At 39.4% G+C, this 17993-nt stretch overlaps 1 protein-coding gene across 3 annotated transcripts; it reads right to left on the bottom strand.

Moving 5' to 3' along the window:
• Window positions 1-16070: 16070 nt before the first annotated feature.
• LOC147636833 (uncharacterized) lies at window positions 16071-17741 on the bottom strand. 3 transcript variants are annotated; one of them, XM_086799847.1, is made up of 5 exons: window positions 17591-17741; window positions 17040-17346; window positions 16753-16881; window positions 16467-16640; window positions 16071-16266 (listed from the first exon to the last, which is right to left on the bottom strand). In XM_086799847.1, exons 2-5 carry the CDS (start codon window positions 17337-17339, stop codon window positions 16183-16185), a joined length of 687 nt encoding a protein of 228 aa, XP_086655973.1. In that variant the 5' UTR covers window positions 17340-17346; window positions 17591-17741; the 3' UTR covers window positions 16071-16182. The 3 variants fall into 3 exon arrangements, with proteins under 3 accessions (XP_086655973.1, XP_086655972.1, XP_086655974.1); XM_086799846.1 differs by having other exon boundaries at window positions 17483-17635; XM_086799848.1 differs by having other exon boundaries at window positions 16132-16266; window positions 16458-16640; window positions 17483-17635.
• Window positions 17742-17993: the final 252 nt, after the last annotated feature.

The raw sequence follows: 17993 nt of genomic DNA, 5'->3' as shown, positions 1-17993 counted from the left end.
ACGATCATCTCTTATTTCTTGATCATCGATCACAACATCTTCAATGGCATGTTCGACGTCATCTTCATTGTGGCTTGTTACATCCTCCATATGCTCCATATCAGTGAATGTATTATACATCACTTTGGAACGTGGTGCAATAGGGATGACATACCACCATTTGATGTCATGCACCATTGGTAGATAGATAACCTACTCAAATACACACAGTACAGTAATTAATTAGCATATCAAAAGTCAAGGGGTACGCGAGCTTAGATATATATGTACATGAAACACATTAGTAAAAAAATGCATATCTGCTCACATTGTTGTGGCAATACGAGCCTATCTTTCTTTGTTTGCCAGAACTTTGTAGAGTCAATAGTTACATATCCACTTGCATGGCGTTTTATCGTTGCATCAGGCCCTTTTTCCACCACGTTCATTTGCCATTTGACATCCAAAACATACACAAAGAAGCGACGAAAGTCAAGCCTAAATATGTCTTGGATTATGCCACAATAATCATCCATTTTTCCATTAGCTCCCTCAAAGCTACTAATGACACCGCAATCTTGTGTATTTCTCTTTTCATCAATTCTTTGTGTTCGAAAATGCTTGCCTTCACACCATATAGCATTGAACATAGTGCACTGGACCAAAATAGAAGCAATATTTGTGTAAGCAATGTGAATAAATATTAAAAGCAAATCACTTACAACTAATGCAAAACATTAGTTCTATGTACCTTTGACATGCATCCTCGTGCATACTCCCATTCTTCCGCCGTGATATGCAGCCCCTCGTCGCTCTCTGCTCTCTCCATTTCCTCATGCAACCAATCAACATGGATATCATTCGGAAGTGTTGCTAGATGCTTAGGGTACGCCTTCCGAGAGCCATGTTGCCTCCGAAAGAGAGCTCTTTCTGCTTGCCTTTTTGTCTTTACATCCTCATATCTTGTAACCCATCTGCTCATCACATCACTATTAAGGATACAAGTGAAATTGAGATCATCAATCAATGTTCTGTCAATTACTTTACTCTGTCCTTTTCCTTGAGGCACAATAGAGGTCATCCTCAAGTCCTCTTCATTGCTCCATAGTCGTGGCAAAGAGCTGTCCACCTGACCAAGAAATTCTGAAATATATACAAGAGACTCTTGTATCAACCAACCCTCGGCCATGCTTCCTTCAGGCCTTGCACTTTGCCTCACAAAGTCTTTTAAGGTCTTCATGAAGCGCTCTAGGAAGAACATCCAACGTGCATGCACAGTACCACATAAAGCAATTTCGTCCACTAAATGCACAATGAGATGTAGTTGACTTGTGAGAATGGTTCGCGGAAAAGTCTCCTCTACCAAACAAACCACCTCCACTGCCATAACACACGCGTCATCCAACGTGGCTGGATCAATTGCTTTGGAACTAACATATCTGAAAAATAAATAAATAGTACGTTATACCTCATGCACGTTCATTTTGCAAGGTATAATGAAGGGTGATCTGAGCATGGGTTTTACATACCTCACAAGCTCGCCCATCTTATAAATACATTTTTTCAAACTCTTATTCGCACAATGGTCGATGCTAGTAGGTAGTATGAACTGCGCACATAAGAGCACATTTATGGTTTATGGCATTACAAAATTTAATTTCAACGTACGTACAAGACTTGGAAAACACTTACTTGAAGCATCTTGTGCCAATCGTGGGACTTCAACCCATATAGTTGCTCAACGCCTCTTTTCTTAGTGGTTGTAAAGGCTCCCTTCAATGATCTCATGCATCCAGTGGGAGTACGCAAAGTGGTGATGGCCTGCTTTACCTGCTTCTCCTCTTTCTTTGATATAATCCATGGTGCAGGTGGAAGACGAACGTGCCCACCCACCTCTCGTGGCCAAGCTTGACGCATACGTCCTGCGACCCGCAAGTCCTCACGTACGCTAACATTGTCTCGTTTACCAGTAATATGTTCCCAAATACCAGATCCCACATTCTTGAAGATGTGCATGGGATCAAGAAGATGGTTGATCTTAAGATGGGTCCAATATGGCAGCCGGAAAAAAATAGAGTACCTGCACAAGGGATTGCTCTATGTGACCTTTAATCCAATTAGAGACTACACAAAACAAGATTGAAAAAACATCACTATACCTGTTCATGCCATCTGGAGGAAGAATAGTTGTAGACTCCCAAATACGCTTCCAATCTTTTGCATGAAGTGTTTGTGGAGGAATGTTACTCTTACTAGCAACATATTTAGGATGATCTGAGGGGAGAAATCGATGATGATTATCGAATATAGTCTTACACAAACCATCAGCATACTCATGTACTAACGAAGGGCCACAAACAGGACATGCATGTTTACCCGATGTTTTCAAACCTGTTAAAATATAAATAAAAGTTAGAATAATAAAGTCAAACCGTCTAATTAATATATATAGCCAATAGTAATAGAGTAGGGAGGTAATTAGAATTCTTACCAGAACAATCGCTGTATCCTGGAAAGTCATGCATTGTCCACATCAACACTGCTTTTAAGTCGAAGTGTCGAGAGGAGGGAGGCCTACTAATGTCCACCACCGCAACACCTCTCCATAGTTCCTCCAACTCATCAATCAGTGGTTCAAGATAAACATCCATATGCTTGACTTTATGTTTCCCTGGAATTAGAAGGGATAACATAAGATGTCCCTTCTTGATCGCCATTGATGGTGGAAGGTTGTAATTCACCAGCACAACTGGCCACACGCTGTATGCGGTGCTTTTGAAACCAAATGGATTCACTCCATCCATACCCAGGCCAAGTCTCAAGTTTCTGGGCTCTGTTTTAAAGCTGGGCCACTCATCTTCAATATGCTTCCAAGCAGGAGTGTCTGCGGGAATTCTCCACATGCCATCATCCGATCGATGTGAGGAATGCCATGACATGAGCTCTGCTATGGATTTGCACTTGAACATGTGTTTGATGCGAGGAATTATAGGAAAGTGTCGCAAGACTTTACGAGGTACATCAAAACTCTTCATATCTGTTCTGTACCTTGCTTCACCACAAGTGGGACATGTCAGAGCCTCCTTATGCGTCCCACGAAAGAGAATGCAATCATTGACGCATGCATGTATTTTATCATAATCCAGTCCTCCAAGAGATGTCACATAGCGCCTCGCTATGTCTCTTGAGGTGGGTAGTCTATTTTCCTTTGGAAGCATGTTTGACAATAGCCTGCATCCAATATCATCAATTATAATTAGTCTTAAACCCTAAACCTTAAACCACTAATTCAAATTTATAAGTTAGAATGCTTACTTCAACAATGCGTCAAGACTTGCATTGCTCCATCCATAAACTGTTTGTATATTAAGTAGTTCAAGTGAAGCACGTAAAACTGAGAATGTGCACCCTTCAAACACCGGTGTCGATGAAGCTTTATAAAGATGCTCTTGTTCCATATCATCGTCGTCCATACCTTTGGGATCATCCTTAAAAAGATTCCGCACCATATCATCAAGCACCTCCTCTTCCACAACTTCGTGGGCCGGTGCAGGGCTATTGTCGTCCCTTTCCCACTCATCTCTGACAATAGATCCCGAAGCTCCAGCATCATCTCGTCGACGCTTTACGTGCTCTCGTCGCGCGTAGGGTACCATGTTAGGGTGTGGTACTGCATCCTGCTTCAATTTATCAAATTATATGTTACAACTCTATTAATTTAATTTGGATACCATGAGTCATTTGAATACCATCAATTTACATCTACTCACCTCTAAACCTGTTTGATTCCATTCTCCATACATGGAGATGTGATTCAAGGTAATCCGACGTGCTCGTACAATGCATCCTTGACATCGATTACACATACATTTGATCCGTTGTCTCAACCACACATCGCGATTACGATGACGCATTGTCTCATCTTCCCCAGAACTGCTTGAAGAGGTTGATGACATCCTGTGTACAAATCAGAAAACACAAACTCATTACATATTTTTAATGAAAGCACAAAATCGCGTGTATTCACGCGGCTATCTCCTAAAATTTCCGTGTATTAACGCGGCTACTTCCTCAAAAACGCGTGTATTCACGCAGCTAATTTCTGCAAAACGCGTGTATCAACGCAGCTAAAAGCATATACACGCGCATATACCTGCGTTCATAAATGCGAACATAAACGCGGCGGCATATTTAAACTAAAAATAGCCCGCCTTCTCCAAATATAGATTTTGAACTTAGAAATCAACAGTACATGCGTTTTCGCCTGTTTTCGCCTCTTCCAACAGCAAGGAGGGAGCAGAGAAAGGAGCACACACACGGGAGAAGGAGGGAGCAGAGAAGGAGCAGAGAGGACTCACTTTTTCAGAGGTGAGTCACTTTGTCCTGTGCCTTGTCTCTTTTTGTCAGATTTGTTTACTTTGCTCTTTGCTCTTTGGGTTTGTCTTTTTGCACACGATTGGGTTGCTGCATCCTGACAGGGGCGACAATGGCTGGTCCTTTTATCAGGACATTATGTCTTTGTCGGGGGGTCGGTCTTTTCGAGAAAATTTTTTCGCAGGTCGCGTGTACAAACGCGTGTAGAAGCGCGTGTAACCTGTCTGCAGAGTTTTTTCACGCGCATATACACGCGTTTTTTGCCGGGTGTATACACGCGTTTTTTGACGGGTGTATACACGCGTTTCTGCAGACAAAAAACTGCGGCGTTTCAGATTTCATGGTTTGCAGGCAATTGACTTGTGTAATGACAATGTGTGAGTCAAGAGACAGCCCATGATGTACATGATGATGTTTGTTTGCAGGTTCTTTATGGATATTCCAGGTTCTTCATCCGATCCATTTGCGTACAGCAATTGGTTGATGGAGATGATGAATCACTTTGGGCGCCAACCTGGTCCGGTTGAGCTTACAGAGTATATGTATGCCCATCCCCCTCCTTCCCTGCCTGGTGTCTATACCCCTACCGCGAGTATCCAGGGCACTCCAGTGCCGTCTATTCCTCCGAGTCCGACGAGACGGCATGCAGCTTCTCCTCTTCCACGTCCACCGAGGAGACATACCTCGTCCCAGACACACTCACGTACACCCTCACAGCCACCATCACGTGCTCCCTCAGAGCCACCGTCACGTCAGGGCTCACAGCCACCGTCACGTAGACAATCCCCCAGTCGTGACTCCACCCGCAGCAGTAGGAAGAGTGGGAGTGGAGGATGCGGCGGGTGCTTTGGTGGGGGAGGTGGGGGAGGTGGGGGAGGTAGTAGGGCACGGGGTGAGAGAGGAGATAGAGGGAGAAGAGTTAGAGGAGACAGTTCGGAAGAGGAGGAGATGAGAGAGATGGAGAGAGTGGTTTGCTATGATGTGACGGATAGGGGCGGGATAGTGATGGATGCGAGGGGGAGGGAGGTAATGGAGTACATGCGTGGGGTAGTATCAAACTCATATAGAAATTGTTTTATTAAATTTAAAGATCAAAATAGCCGATTAGTTGGGGAGGTGATAGAGGCTGTACATAGTCGGTACCCCAATCCCCCACATGCTACATTCTCGGATGTATGGGGAAGGACGCGAATAAGGGAGATCTTAAGTAATAAAAGATCTCACCTTAAAAAACTCGCGTACGATGACCGGCTAAATGTAGCTGCGGGTGGCTATCCTGTCGAGAAACCTGCCACACCACTGCGCACAAACGCGAGTGGAAGGAGGCAAAGAAACGAGCAGAGGGTGGCGTGAAGAGCAGGCAGCATGTGGAGGCACGACGGATCCAGATGGAGACCGTTGGATCTTCGCATTTCGGATCTGGCGGCGTCGAGTCATGGGAGGCAGAGTTCGTAAGTATCCTGCCACTTTATTTGATTGTTTACTTAATTCATTGATTCTATGAATTGTTTTAATCTTACAAATTGTGTTGATTATGATACAGCGACGGGTTACGGGGAGGAAGCCCACAACCCACGATACTGCGTATGCTCGCCGGCATAGCAGACGTGACACGTGGGCCATCTTCAGAGCCGAGGGACGTATTACGGACGCGCAGTTTGAGTTGGCCATGAGACCATACGGTCGACAGGTACTTGAAAATTCGTAACGAATGGTTTTGGTTTATTGAATTGCATATATATATACTTATATACTATATATTACTTGAACAGGCACAAGCTGCTGATGATCCACCGGCCGCCGCTGCAGAGGGTGGACGTGAGCACTACTCCTCGGACATTCCGACCGATGCGAGCTCATCTGAGCATGGGGGGAGCACCGAGTCATCATCTGGGTCTGAGTAGTACTCAGACCACATTCCATATTTAGGATGTGATTGTATATATTTTTTTGTAAACTCAAGCCATGGGCTACTTCGAGATATGGACTCCCTTGTATACATGTATGAAATTTTGATAGTAATATTGAATTGATTGATCGATAGTATTACATTCATGGCTGTCTTGAATCGTGTAATGACAATGTATGCATTCATGTCGTTCTTGTCTTAATCTCCCTCGTGCATATGTTCTTCGTGGATGGTCTAATGGGATGGTCTAATGCACCAAAAACCCTAAACCAGAGAGTGCTATTGGGTGCTGGAATGCTGGAACAGTATTCAGGCACCAAATAGCACTCTCTGGATTTTTTTTTTGCTCTCTGTTCGCGTGTATAAACGCGTCAACACTGCTAAAATTCGCGTGTATCTACGCGGATACCCTGGAAATTACGCGTGTATTAACGCGTATAAACTGGCAGTAACGCGTGTATAAGCGCATCTAAATTAAAGAAACGCGTGTATAGACGCAAGTAAAAAAGCGTCTGGGAAATGGGATATGAGCAGGATGCGGCTATACACCCGTGTATAAGCGCGTCTAATATAATAAGAAGCGTGTATAGGGGCGTGTATTAACGCGTCTGTATAAAAAAACGCGGCTAAATTCCCGTGTATACACGCGTCTGAGAGTTACTGTACACGCGGTTTTACACGCATGTCTCTGGCCGCGATTATACACGCGTTGATACACGGGCCCGCTACTTTTTTTCACAAGTCATTTTTAGCGGCTAAGAGCGCGGGTATGAGCCCAATCCCTTGTAGTGACCTATTCCCTCCTTCGAGCCCATATCTAATGAAGCATTTCAATACTTTAGTGTATTTAATCACTCATGAAATATCATCATTGTTGGTGTCTTTTATTTTCTTTCAAACTATCAAAAGTGATCTTAAAATGGACTCATCACAGACACTTCATCCAAACATTCATATATCTTAAAAATATACATAGAGAGGTATGGATTGCAACCAAGTTGAAAAGGTAGTTGAAAAAGACTTGATTGTAGATAAGAAGAGAGAACTTAGATAGACATGTACAAAATACATATGTATTTGTTTGTGACAAATCTCTACATTTGATTGGTCGAATTACCAAAACTTATATAAGCCTACATCATTGTTACAATGGGTTGGTGATGGTGTGTGTTCTTTGGATATTGCCAATAATTAAGAGAGGAGGCCATATTTTTTAAGAAACGATAATTTTATCTTAGGGCATTATCAAAATTCCTTAATACAAAAGTATCAGGAAAATTAAGCTACTGTGAGATCCTTATTAGAGAAGGATCTAGGGATGAAGAATGCAGAAATTGTAAAACTAGGAGAGGTATACAAGCCAAAAAAAAAAACTGAAGAAAGAAATTATAAGGTTGAAGAAAACACGCAAGAGGGGGAAAAAACGTCTAAAGCATTGAGCATTGAACAATAACACGAGGAGCCATGAAGAAAGGATGAGAAGTGTTCTTTCACCCACTGTTCCTGCTCGAGATGATTCTCCCTTTTCTGTATTGTGGCAGACGTAACTGCTTTCGGTATCTTCTGTACGTAGGTGCTTTCGGTATCGTCTCTGCAGCCTCCGAGTTATTTTCTTACCGGTCTCCTTCTCTTCCTTCCATAATTTGACCAAGTCATTGTTCGACTTCTCTGCCGATTCCTGCACTACCGGGGTCCTCTGCCTGTTTCATCTCTCTCTAGAGCGCTGCAAGGCAGAGAGAGAGAGAGGGAGAATAAAGGTTGAGACATGTAGAGACAGAGAATATAAAAGATAGGGTTCTTGTCTTTAACAGAAGCTGCAGCGTGCCCACGACCATGACGGAGGGCCTTTTGAGAGAAAGAGAGACACAGAGAGAGAGAGAGAGAGAGAGAGAGAGAGAGAGAGAGAGAGAAAAGAGAGAAACCCACCAATAAGTGCAACCACCATCAACAGGGAAGGGGCCAAGATGATTGCGAGAGGAGGTGGGCGATGATCGCGATTCAAAAAAAGCAGATGATCACCGACAGCAAAAGGGGAAGAGAACTAACATCCATCAAGCCCATATATTACAAGCAAAAAAAAAAAAACCAAAAGATGTCACCACTACCCTATCAAGTTTTCCTCATCGTTCCGCTCAATCGTTCTCATGTGCAGTCCGCAGTCCTTTCTCTGATCAATGGTGGGCCTTGGATCTATGCTCGCCTCTGCTGATTGTGTGTGTGTGTGTTCTATAGCTGTGGGCTCCTTCATATTCTATGATCCGGCTGCCTTTGTGGCCTTACTCACCTGTGAGTGATGAGACATGCTTTAGCTCTCTGTCTGCTTTTGTTTCTAGGGTTATTAAAAGCCTAGTTTTGATAATTGATTTAATAACCCTAGTTTCTACAGTTATTAAACACCTAGTTTTGATAATTTCTTGCAACAACATACAGAGGCATTAAATAGACATTGTTGAACTTGTTTATGTGATTTTTGCGTCCTCTCTTGCCCTTTCTCTCTAACTTTTTTTTCTCCTCTCGCTCCTTCATCTACCTCTTTTCCAAATGCAAACTATTGAAATTGTCAAAGATATAGGGAATATTTATTTGTTTACAAGGTATGATGTCTTATGAGCTACTAGCAAAGTCTTTGTCTTTGCCTTCTTTGCCACTTGTATCTTTGTCTTTGTCTTTGTCATTGTTTGACTTAAGAATCTCGTCATTGCTTGATTGTGATAGAGTTAAGAATCTCTTCACCCTTATCATTGTTTGATTGTGATAGAATTAAGAATGGCTTCACCCTTGTCATTGTTTGATTGTGACACACACAACAATCTCTTCACCCTTGTCTTTATTGATTTCATAAGCATTAAGATTCAAGAATCTCTTCACGCTTGCCTTTATTGATTTCATGAGCATTAAGAATCTCTTCATCCTTGTCTTTATTAGTTTCATAAGGGAAGTCCAACAATTTGCATGTTTAACAACAAATGGTAATTGTACATCACACATGCAAAGAATAAGAATATCCTCTAGATGGTACTTTTAAACATTGATCTTCCTCATGGGATGATTATATGTAATTTAGAAAAGCGCATATTATCGTATTTTTATAGAAACATCAATCTATAATATTGAAGTTTGATGTTCTTATAAAAAATAGGATACTCATCTTTCTCATGAGATGATTGTGTGTAAGTTGGGTAAATGCATATCCTAGTTTTTATAGAAACATCAAACTATATCTTAAAGGAATATCAAACTATTATATGTAAGTTGGGCAAATATACTCATCTTTCTCATGAGATGATTGTGTGTAAGTTGGGTAAATGCATATCCTAGTTTTTATAGAAACATCAAACTATATCTTAAAGGAATATCAAACTATTATATGTAAGTTGGGCAAATATATATCCTATTTTTTAACAAAAACATCAAACTATATCTTGAAGGAATTTTGGATTATGAGATAACGGTCCAATGTAGCATGTATCCTATTTGTTAGTGTGCCAAATCTAATTCAAGGTGTCTCTAAATGATCTAGCCTCTTAGGCCATGTTCTCGTGTGAATACAAGGACGTCGGGCGCCTAGGCTGTTTAAGCATGGCTACTTCTCAGAATGGGGGCCATACAAACATAAGCTAGCAGATTCCTCTAGAAAATACAATATAAGGGTGGAGCAACAGTTATTTCTTGCTTGAAAGTATCTTGGAAGTCTTCTTCATGCATACCTGTAGAGAGCACTAAGACCAAATATATGACAAAACTCTCTCTCTCTCTCTCTCTCTCTCTCTCTCTCTCTCTCGCTCGTAAATTGTCTTCACCTTGATTTATGGATATGAGCAACTACATGAAGACTATAAGAATGTGTAGAATATCATATCCAACATATAGTCAATAATCCATAGGTTGTTCCAGCAAAGTGGCTAGTGCTAAAGGATACCATTAGGAGAAATATGGACTCTCCATTCTTCCCCTTAAGGGCTTTCTCTCTCTTCCATGAATCAAGGGGAAATGGTGAAAAATGTTATAACATTGCCATTCTCTCTCCTCTTTTATAATCAAGGAGATCTCTTTATATTTTTATTATAAGAGATTTACCTATAATTTTATTGTAATATTATCCTATGTCTAAAATTGGAACCACATTTCCTCAATATTCTCAAAACTAAAACAATAATATTCTATTTGATTTAAAAATATGAAGTATGTAAGATGTGACACTCTTAAATACCCACATGAATTTTTAACTTCTAAATCTATTAAAATAGATTGCATTTATGTTTTTCACAATGGGAGAAGTCAAAAAATGGAATGACTTGATGTAGACATCACATTTTTGAACTTCTTTTTACGCATGCCTATAACCTCTGTGCTGTAAGAGTGTAGTTATTAATTTTCATCTTTTTTCATTGAGTAGATAGGGGTTTATGATTTAGAGACTTCTCTAAATTTATAGAACAAGAAAAAGAGGGTTTTTAGTTTAAGGCAAGTTTAGTATGCTTTGATAAGATATTACTCTGAATTTTTTGCTTTACTCTAGATAGGGGTTTATGATTTAGAGACTTCTCTAAATTTATAGAACAAGAAAAAGAGGGTTTTTAGTTTAAGGCAAGTTTAGTATGCTTTGATAAGATATTACTCTAGATTTTTTGCTTTCCCTCATTTAAAACTATATTTGTTTCCTTCGGTTGCTATGCTCAAAAGCTTCCTTTCCCCCCTAAACTACATTAATGACTTTAGAACTTTTTAATCTTAGGGTTTTTGCTCTTCTATGATAGAGAAATTTAAGGGTATGTTGATTATTTGGTGCCATTTAGTTGGAACCACATATTAATCTTCCCCTTCTATCATCTTTGTGTTTATTAATCTCTGTAAAATAATCAAAGAATAAGATTCCAATGGCAGTATGCCATCTTGTTGTGTTTTGTTTTTTTGTTATGGTTTAATTTAGTCTCAATTATTATGTTTACTTTCCTATTTTGACCATATTTCTATTCTAAATGTGATTTAGTCATGTGTGAAATTGAAGCCAATAATTGAGTGTAATGATATTATTTCTATGTTATGTGGGTTGTTTATTAGTGATTTTCTAAGTGAAACAAGTGTGAAAGATAATTATTGATTAATAGTTATGATTAAGTTATGTTATTTGTTGAATTTTTGAGTTATGCAAATGTATAAAAGCTAATTTTGGATTAATAGTAGTGTTTAATGATGTTTACTTTTCTATTTTGACCATCTTATTATTTTAAATGTGATTTAGTCATGTATGAAATTAAAGTCAATAGTTGAGATTAATGATGTTATTTTTGTGTTATTTGGGTTGTTCATTGTTATTTTTTAAGTGAAACAAGTGTGTGAAAAATAATTATGAAGTCTATAGTTATGTTCAATAATGTTATTTATGGATAAAGTTATGTTATTTGTTAATTTTTTGAGTTATATAAATATATAAAAGCTAATTTTGGGTTAATAGTTATGTGTTTAATGATGATATAGCAATGCTATCAATTTTAGGATACATGCCAGAATAGGAAGAGAGACATTCACTTCCAATTGAAGATCGAGTATGCATTGCTATTGTATAAAAGAACGGCAATGAGTAAAAGGCATTTGCCAGAGATAATGCAAAAAGAGACAAATACATGAAAAAAACATGTCAACCTTTGGGTTAAGAGATGTATTTATCCATCCAATTATCCAGAGACCTTTAAAATTTAGTGGGTTTTAATAGTTCATTAAGTGTGTGTGTAAAGGCATTACAGGGTTATTAGGATACTCTAGGAGGCAATGCAAGCTTATAATAGTGTTTACATATCTATTCAATGCACCATGATGGGCATGGATGCAAAGGATTAAGGATCTCATAAAATCACTAAGTAAAAAGGGGAGAGAGTGTCATAATCTAGAAGTTATGAAAAATGTGGTGCATGTTGTTCGATAGTCGACAATGTAGAACTAGATTTCAAAATGAAAGGTTTAGAGAAGGAGAACGAAAAGATAGCAGCAATGCTTACAAAGTCCATTGTTTGTTGTTGTTGGACCCTCAACGAAAACCAAAGAAGCACGTGAGCGCATGTGTTATCTTAAGGTTAACACGGAGCATCGACATACATCAATAATACACACTTGCATCAACAATAAGCTTAGTGCAAGTGTGCATTTGTCATAAGTGAAGATGAGCCAACAAGCCAGAAGCATGCACAAGTAGTGCAAAGTCACTAAAGGATGAACACATAATAAAAGATCCTTGTCCATCCTTAATTATGTGTTGTCCACCTAAATTTGTTCCAATCATTGCATTTAGAATGTTGTTTATGTCAAGTTAGGATTGGTTATCCGCGAGTAGGTGGTTGTAGTAGTGAAGGAGGGATACCTCAATCTTCTCACTATTCTTCTCTTGTAAAAGAGAGTTGCCTTTGGCTTTAATAGTGGGGAGCGTGTGGAAAGTCCTCAAAAGCTATCATTCGAAAGGGACACCGTCTACCCTACTTGTCTAAGGATTATTGTAGGAGGTCTTAACAATGTTCTAATATCGCATATTGCCTTTTTTGTTTAAGCTTTAAGCATTCTTCTGTTAGAGCAATCTTGTGTTGTTTCCTCTTTTGTTTTGCTCGTCAGTCGTCAGAGTTCCTTATTCCACATGTGGGTCTTTGCTTCTTGGAGGAGTGGATGAAGAGAAGAATCAAGATTTTTCTCTCTAATAGGAGAGAAAATATTAAGAGAGCAGCAAATATTAAGAGAGCAGCAAATAATAATTTGGAAAAGCCTAGTGTTTGCACACACGAGGAGTGGAGGCACACACGCACCTTTGTGAGAAAGCACCCACGTGCTTTTCAACAACAAGTGACGGCAAGTGCTCCCTGACCATGGAAGTGAGGGGCTTAACACTAGCTCGGGAGAAGATTCCTCCTTCATTGCTCGTTTCATGAGTACCTATTTTAGTAATTATTTCTTCTCCTCTTTCAGGCTGATCATGGACAGCCCTCTTCTGGTGGTGAAAAGTCTGACAAAGGGGATTCAAACAAGCCTAAAAAGAAGGGTTGTTTTATACTATATTGTTTTCTTTAACTAATTATATATTTTCTTAATTGTTTTTTGTAGAGGGAGGTTGTTGGGGGTGACCCAACAAAGGAAGAGTGCGACTATGGCTATAGAGCCCCTCTTCCGTAATTGTGGGCATGGATGTGTACGCAAGGCGTACACTTGGACAAGTCCATTTTGGGGACTCAAGGAGATGAGGTAAGTAGTGAAAAAACCCTTCTCTTATCTACATCCAATTGTATTTTATTGCCCTATGCTTACCTTGCGCTTGATGGCATGTATGTAGGGAGGAGGAAGAGGAGGATCCTGATTACGAGCATGAAGCAGTGGAAGGAAGTGAAGAGGAGGACGAAGACGATGATGATGAGCACTCAGAATTTGATGAGGATTTCGATTAGCCACCTCTTCATTGATATATTTTTTGTATATATGACCAAAGGCCTGGTCCACTTCGTGAAATAAAATAAATTTTGGGCTCAATTGCATTCTTCACAATATATGTGGTTCTCATGTTTATGTTTGTGTCATAAAACTGTGACTTTGTTTTAATTTAAAAAAAAGAGCTGGGGCAAACTGGGGAGTCTGCTAGGACTCCCCAGTCTACCCCATCTTTTTTTTAATTGCAGTGTAGATAGCAGCGAAATGTCACCTAAGTAGCGGTATGTTGTTGAACAATGAAATTTTGCTGTGAACCCATTACATTGAAAATAGCAATGTTTTTAGCGATGAAAATAGCCCAACATCTCCTTACCCTTCTAGTTATAAAAGTGATGTTATTTTCACTGCTACACCCTTATTCTGTTATAGTGTTCTCATTAGGATTAAGGGATATGCTCTAGGTAGGCTATAAGGACTCACCAAGGTGAAGAGAATTCTATATGCTATTAGTGGTGCTTCAAGGGACTTGTGTGATGCTAGTTCTTTAGGAGTTGGATGAGAGAATTTTCATGCTTCCTTTAATTCTATTAACATAGATCCCATCCTTGGCTACTAAGGATGCTAGATGTTTTCTATCAATGCCTTGAGGGACTCCTACGAGGTTTGTGGAACTCTTATGCTATGATTTAGGGAACTCATTAATGTTGGTGGAACTCATATGCTATGCTTTAGGGAACTCCTTAATGTTGGTGCTTTAGAGGACTCCTACCATCATGGTGGTTTTAGAGGTCTTCCATGGTTTAGATGAGACATTATGCATGGTAGTTTCTTTAGGGCTAGTAGCATAAATCTGACCCTCGGTTGTTGCTGTTAGGTTCTCTAAGGCCAATAGCATATATCCCACCCTTGCCTATTAGTTAGTTCCTCTAGGGCTGCGGTTAGTTTCTCTAGGCTAGGTTCATGTATCCCATCCTTGACTACTCATACTATGTATGGGTACAATAATAATCCATGACTAATGATGGTTCCAATTTGGCTCCTTGTGAACTAGTGATCTGTTGTTCTATCCTCTCACAAGAAGTGGTGTACCAAGTTCTATATAGGCTACATAAATCCACATAATTATCTTGAAAGAAGATGTTTAATATACCCATAAGCCTAGTTATATGCTTCTTGTTCTTTTGTTACTCATGATGATATTGGCCTCTTGTAGACGTTTCAAAATTGCAAATATATTTAGCCTTGATCAATGTAACAAAATAATAAAGTATTCCTTTTTGACTTGTAATTTATTCTTTTTTAACATGATTCTTTAACTTATGAGAATGCAATTATAAAAAAACTTTTTTCATATTTGATATTCTTGAAATATTCCTTGGTATAAGTCCTAGATAACCCTTGATAAATGACATTAAATGAGGGATATATAAAAAGATACACCAATTCAAACATTAAAATTTTGAAATTTCAAGATTTCTTGTAAAGGTCATATTGAGGCACTCATTGTGAGGTTTTTACCAAGAAAAGAACTATGAGACTTTATGATTTTAAAAATGATCTTCCTACCCTTGCTTCAATCCTCAAAACTAAGTAGTCCTATAGTAGTTTCTAAACTTTGAAAAACACTCTTAAACTCTAATGTCTTCTTTTGCACCCATGGGTGGCATTTTTTGATGCGTTGGTTGATTTACAGAGTCACCATGACACCAGTGATGAACTAATGTGCTAGGTAACTTGATCAATATTTATTTGGCCATAGCCAACTTACCCAAGGTTGTCAAGGGGTTACATGATGCACAAAGTAATTGAAAGATTTACATGTCATATACATGCAAGTGCATACCTACAAGAAAGGCTTTTTAAAATAGCTATTTTAATGTAATTTATTTAAATGTATATTTATAGAGGTTTTACACTAAGACTTCATTATTGTATACAAAAGGGGAATAAAGGTTAATTACATTAAAAATTAAAGAAATGGATATTTAAATGCATGCATGCATGCACGTGCTATATGGGTTTCTACACATTGAACCAAATGCGCACAACACCCACCCCGCCCCCCTCTTCCTTCTCTCCCTCCTTGAGATTAAGAACCTTCATTAAAGATGGCTTCTTAACACCCCACTAAATAATATGGATGAGAAATGACTAGGGTGAGGTACGACCGCCTAATCTATGGAGGCCTATTTTTCTTGAGGGATCAAGGGGTTGGTGAAAGCAAATGTATAATGACCCTTAGATCTTGTAGTGCTATTTCAATATCAATAATCCATGGATGCCTATTATTCTCAAGGGATCAAGGGGGTTGGAGAAAGCAAAGGTATAACGAGCCTTAGATTTGTAGTGCTATTTCAATATCAATAATAGATATATTCTGATTTCTTTTTGAAAATAATACTGATGCAAAAGATGTAATTTCAATTTAAAGCAAAGTTATTACAGATAAGACTATAAATCGATAGGTGGTTTTGCCATGCTTGTTGTTTTACATTGCCAAAAAGAGAAAATTGAAAATTTTAAGTGTCCGTATTGGATGCTTCCTTCTGAAGAGTTGTGAGAATAAGGGTTCTTAGTTGATCTGGTGCCAAGTAGTGTTCCTTCTGTTTGAGAGAAACATAAGCATAAAATGAGACAAACATATTGCACATGCACATGCATTTGAAGATCAAGACGACCATATTCAAAAGGAGAGCTAGAGTTCAATTGCACATGCATATCAAGGTAAACACATATAAATCAAATGATAAGGTAAGGTTGTGGAAGATGATATTTGTTAGCAATAGTTTTGAACTTATCTCACTTCCATGGCAAGGGTGTCGAATGTAAACATGTCGTCATGGCAGGCAACGCTAGCCTCCGACACGTTCAGCTTAATACTCTCGAAACTCTCGAGCAACGCTACGAGCAAACCCGGCCACTTCTTGCAGGCGACGTGAATCATGTACAAGCCATGCTGTAGTGTAACAACGCGTACCTGTTGACGAGAATAACAAAACACGAGAACGTAAAAATGGTTTAAGGCCATGTTTATATCGTCATTAATAATCACAGCAGGATCTAGGTGCAGATTCACACAATATAATTACCAAGGGAATTGCAGCATCTGTGGAGTTTTGACGCGCATTATGAAGCCTAATCTCCGAAGTAAGGTGGGCGATGCGCCCCTTGAGCTCTTGGATGTACGCGTATGCTTTGAGAATGAGCGTCGATGTCGTCTGCGAAAGCAATCATGATGCTCTCCTAATTAAGTTAGAAATTAACCCTACCTTACGACGGAGGCTAATTCAGCTGCATACTCTAATTGAAAGAGCTATTACGATTAAGATTAAATTAAATACACCACGAATTTTTATAAAAGAAATACGCTACTCACATCATTTCTATCCTTTTTAGGGCTTACTGTAGCTGCTGTGCCTCGACGTGATCCTTGGAGATTCTGGCGAAGTGTTTGCCTCAGCGTTGTTAAGGATCTTTTGGGTTTAATTGGACGTCCGCGTAAACAGCGATAGGTCCCGTTAGCGCGTTTTCTCAGAACCCTTGCTGCCTGCAGCGGCAAGCTTGATTTCTGATCTATTATCTCATCGTGATCATCATCGTTAGCAGTCTTCATCTGAGGCCCGTAGAGCTCATGATCGCCTCTGCTAGCTGTGCACTTGTTGCTGCTCGATTCCATGCTATCCCTGCGTTAACAAAAAGATGCAATAAATCAAGCCAGGAAGAATATTTGTAGAATCGCTAAGACGAGCTTGACTGCAGAAAAATACGCAAAAAAAACACAGAATTTTAGCAATAGAGTGATAGAGACTGCGACATCACCCATTATAGAGAGTAGTATTATCGTCTGCGAAGGCCACGTCCATGAAAACATACATAAAAACCTCCTACTATAATCTACCAGTGAATTTAAAGCAAATGTACGCTCACCTAGTTAAGCTAAAAATCAAACAGAATTGGCTTTCTTTTTTGGACTGAGGGAGAGATCAGATATCTGTTTCTGATGTCGATGATCCCTACTAGGCTGCTAGTTGTAAACTTATAATGTTGCCTGTGACTATACTCTCGACAAAAGGAAACAACACATTCACAACAAAAGGACTAAATGATGCGTCCCGCCTCTGGTACAGATATTCTCTCGTGCTTGATAAAAATAGAACAATACAAAACATGGACGGATGCCTCAACCAGAGTCAGCTGTTGCAAAGGAACGCGAGCAGTACCTAGTGTGTGTGATGGATATGAAAGTGAGAGAGAGAGAGAGAGATCAGAGAGAGAATCACAAAGAGAGAGAGAGAGAGAGAGGGAGATGGGTCTTCTGTTCAAAGAGAGA

This window comes from Cibotium barometz, chromosome 7 (genome assembly GCF_041138505.1).
Source record: "Cibotium barometz isolate CiBa-2024 chromosome 7, ASM4113850v1, whole genome shotgun sequence".
NCBI lineage: Eukaryota > Viridiplantae > Streptophyta > Polypodiopsida > Cyatheales > Cibotiaceae > Cibotium > Cibotium barometz.
Note: the sequence above shows the minus strand (reverse complement) of the source record. Positions and strands in the feature narration are given on the sequence as shown.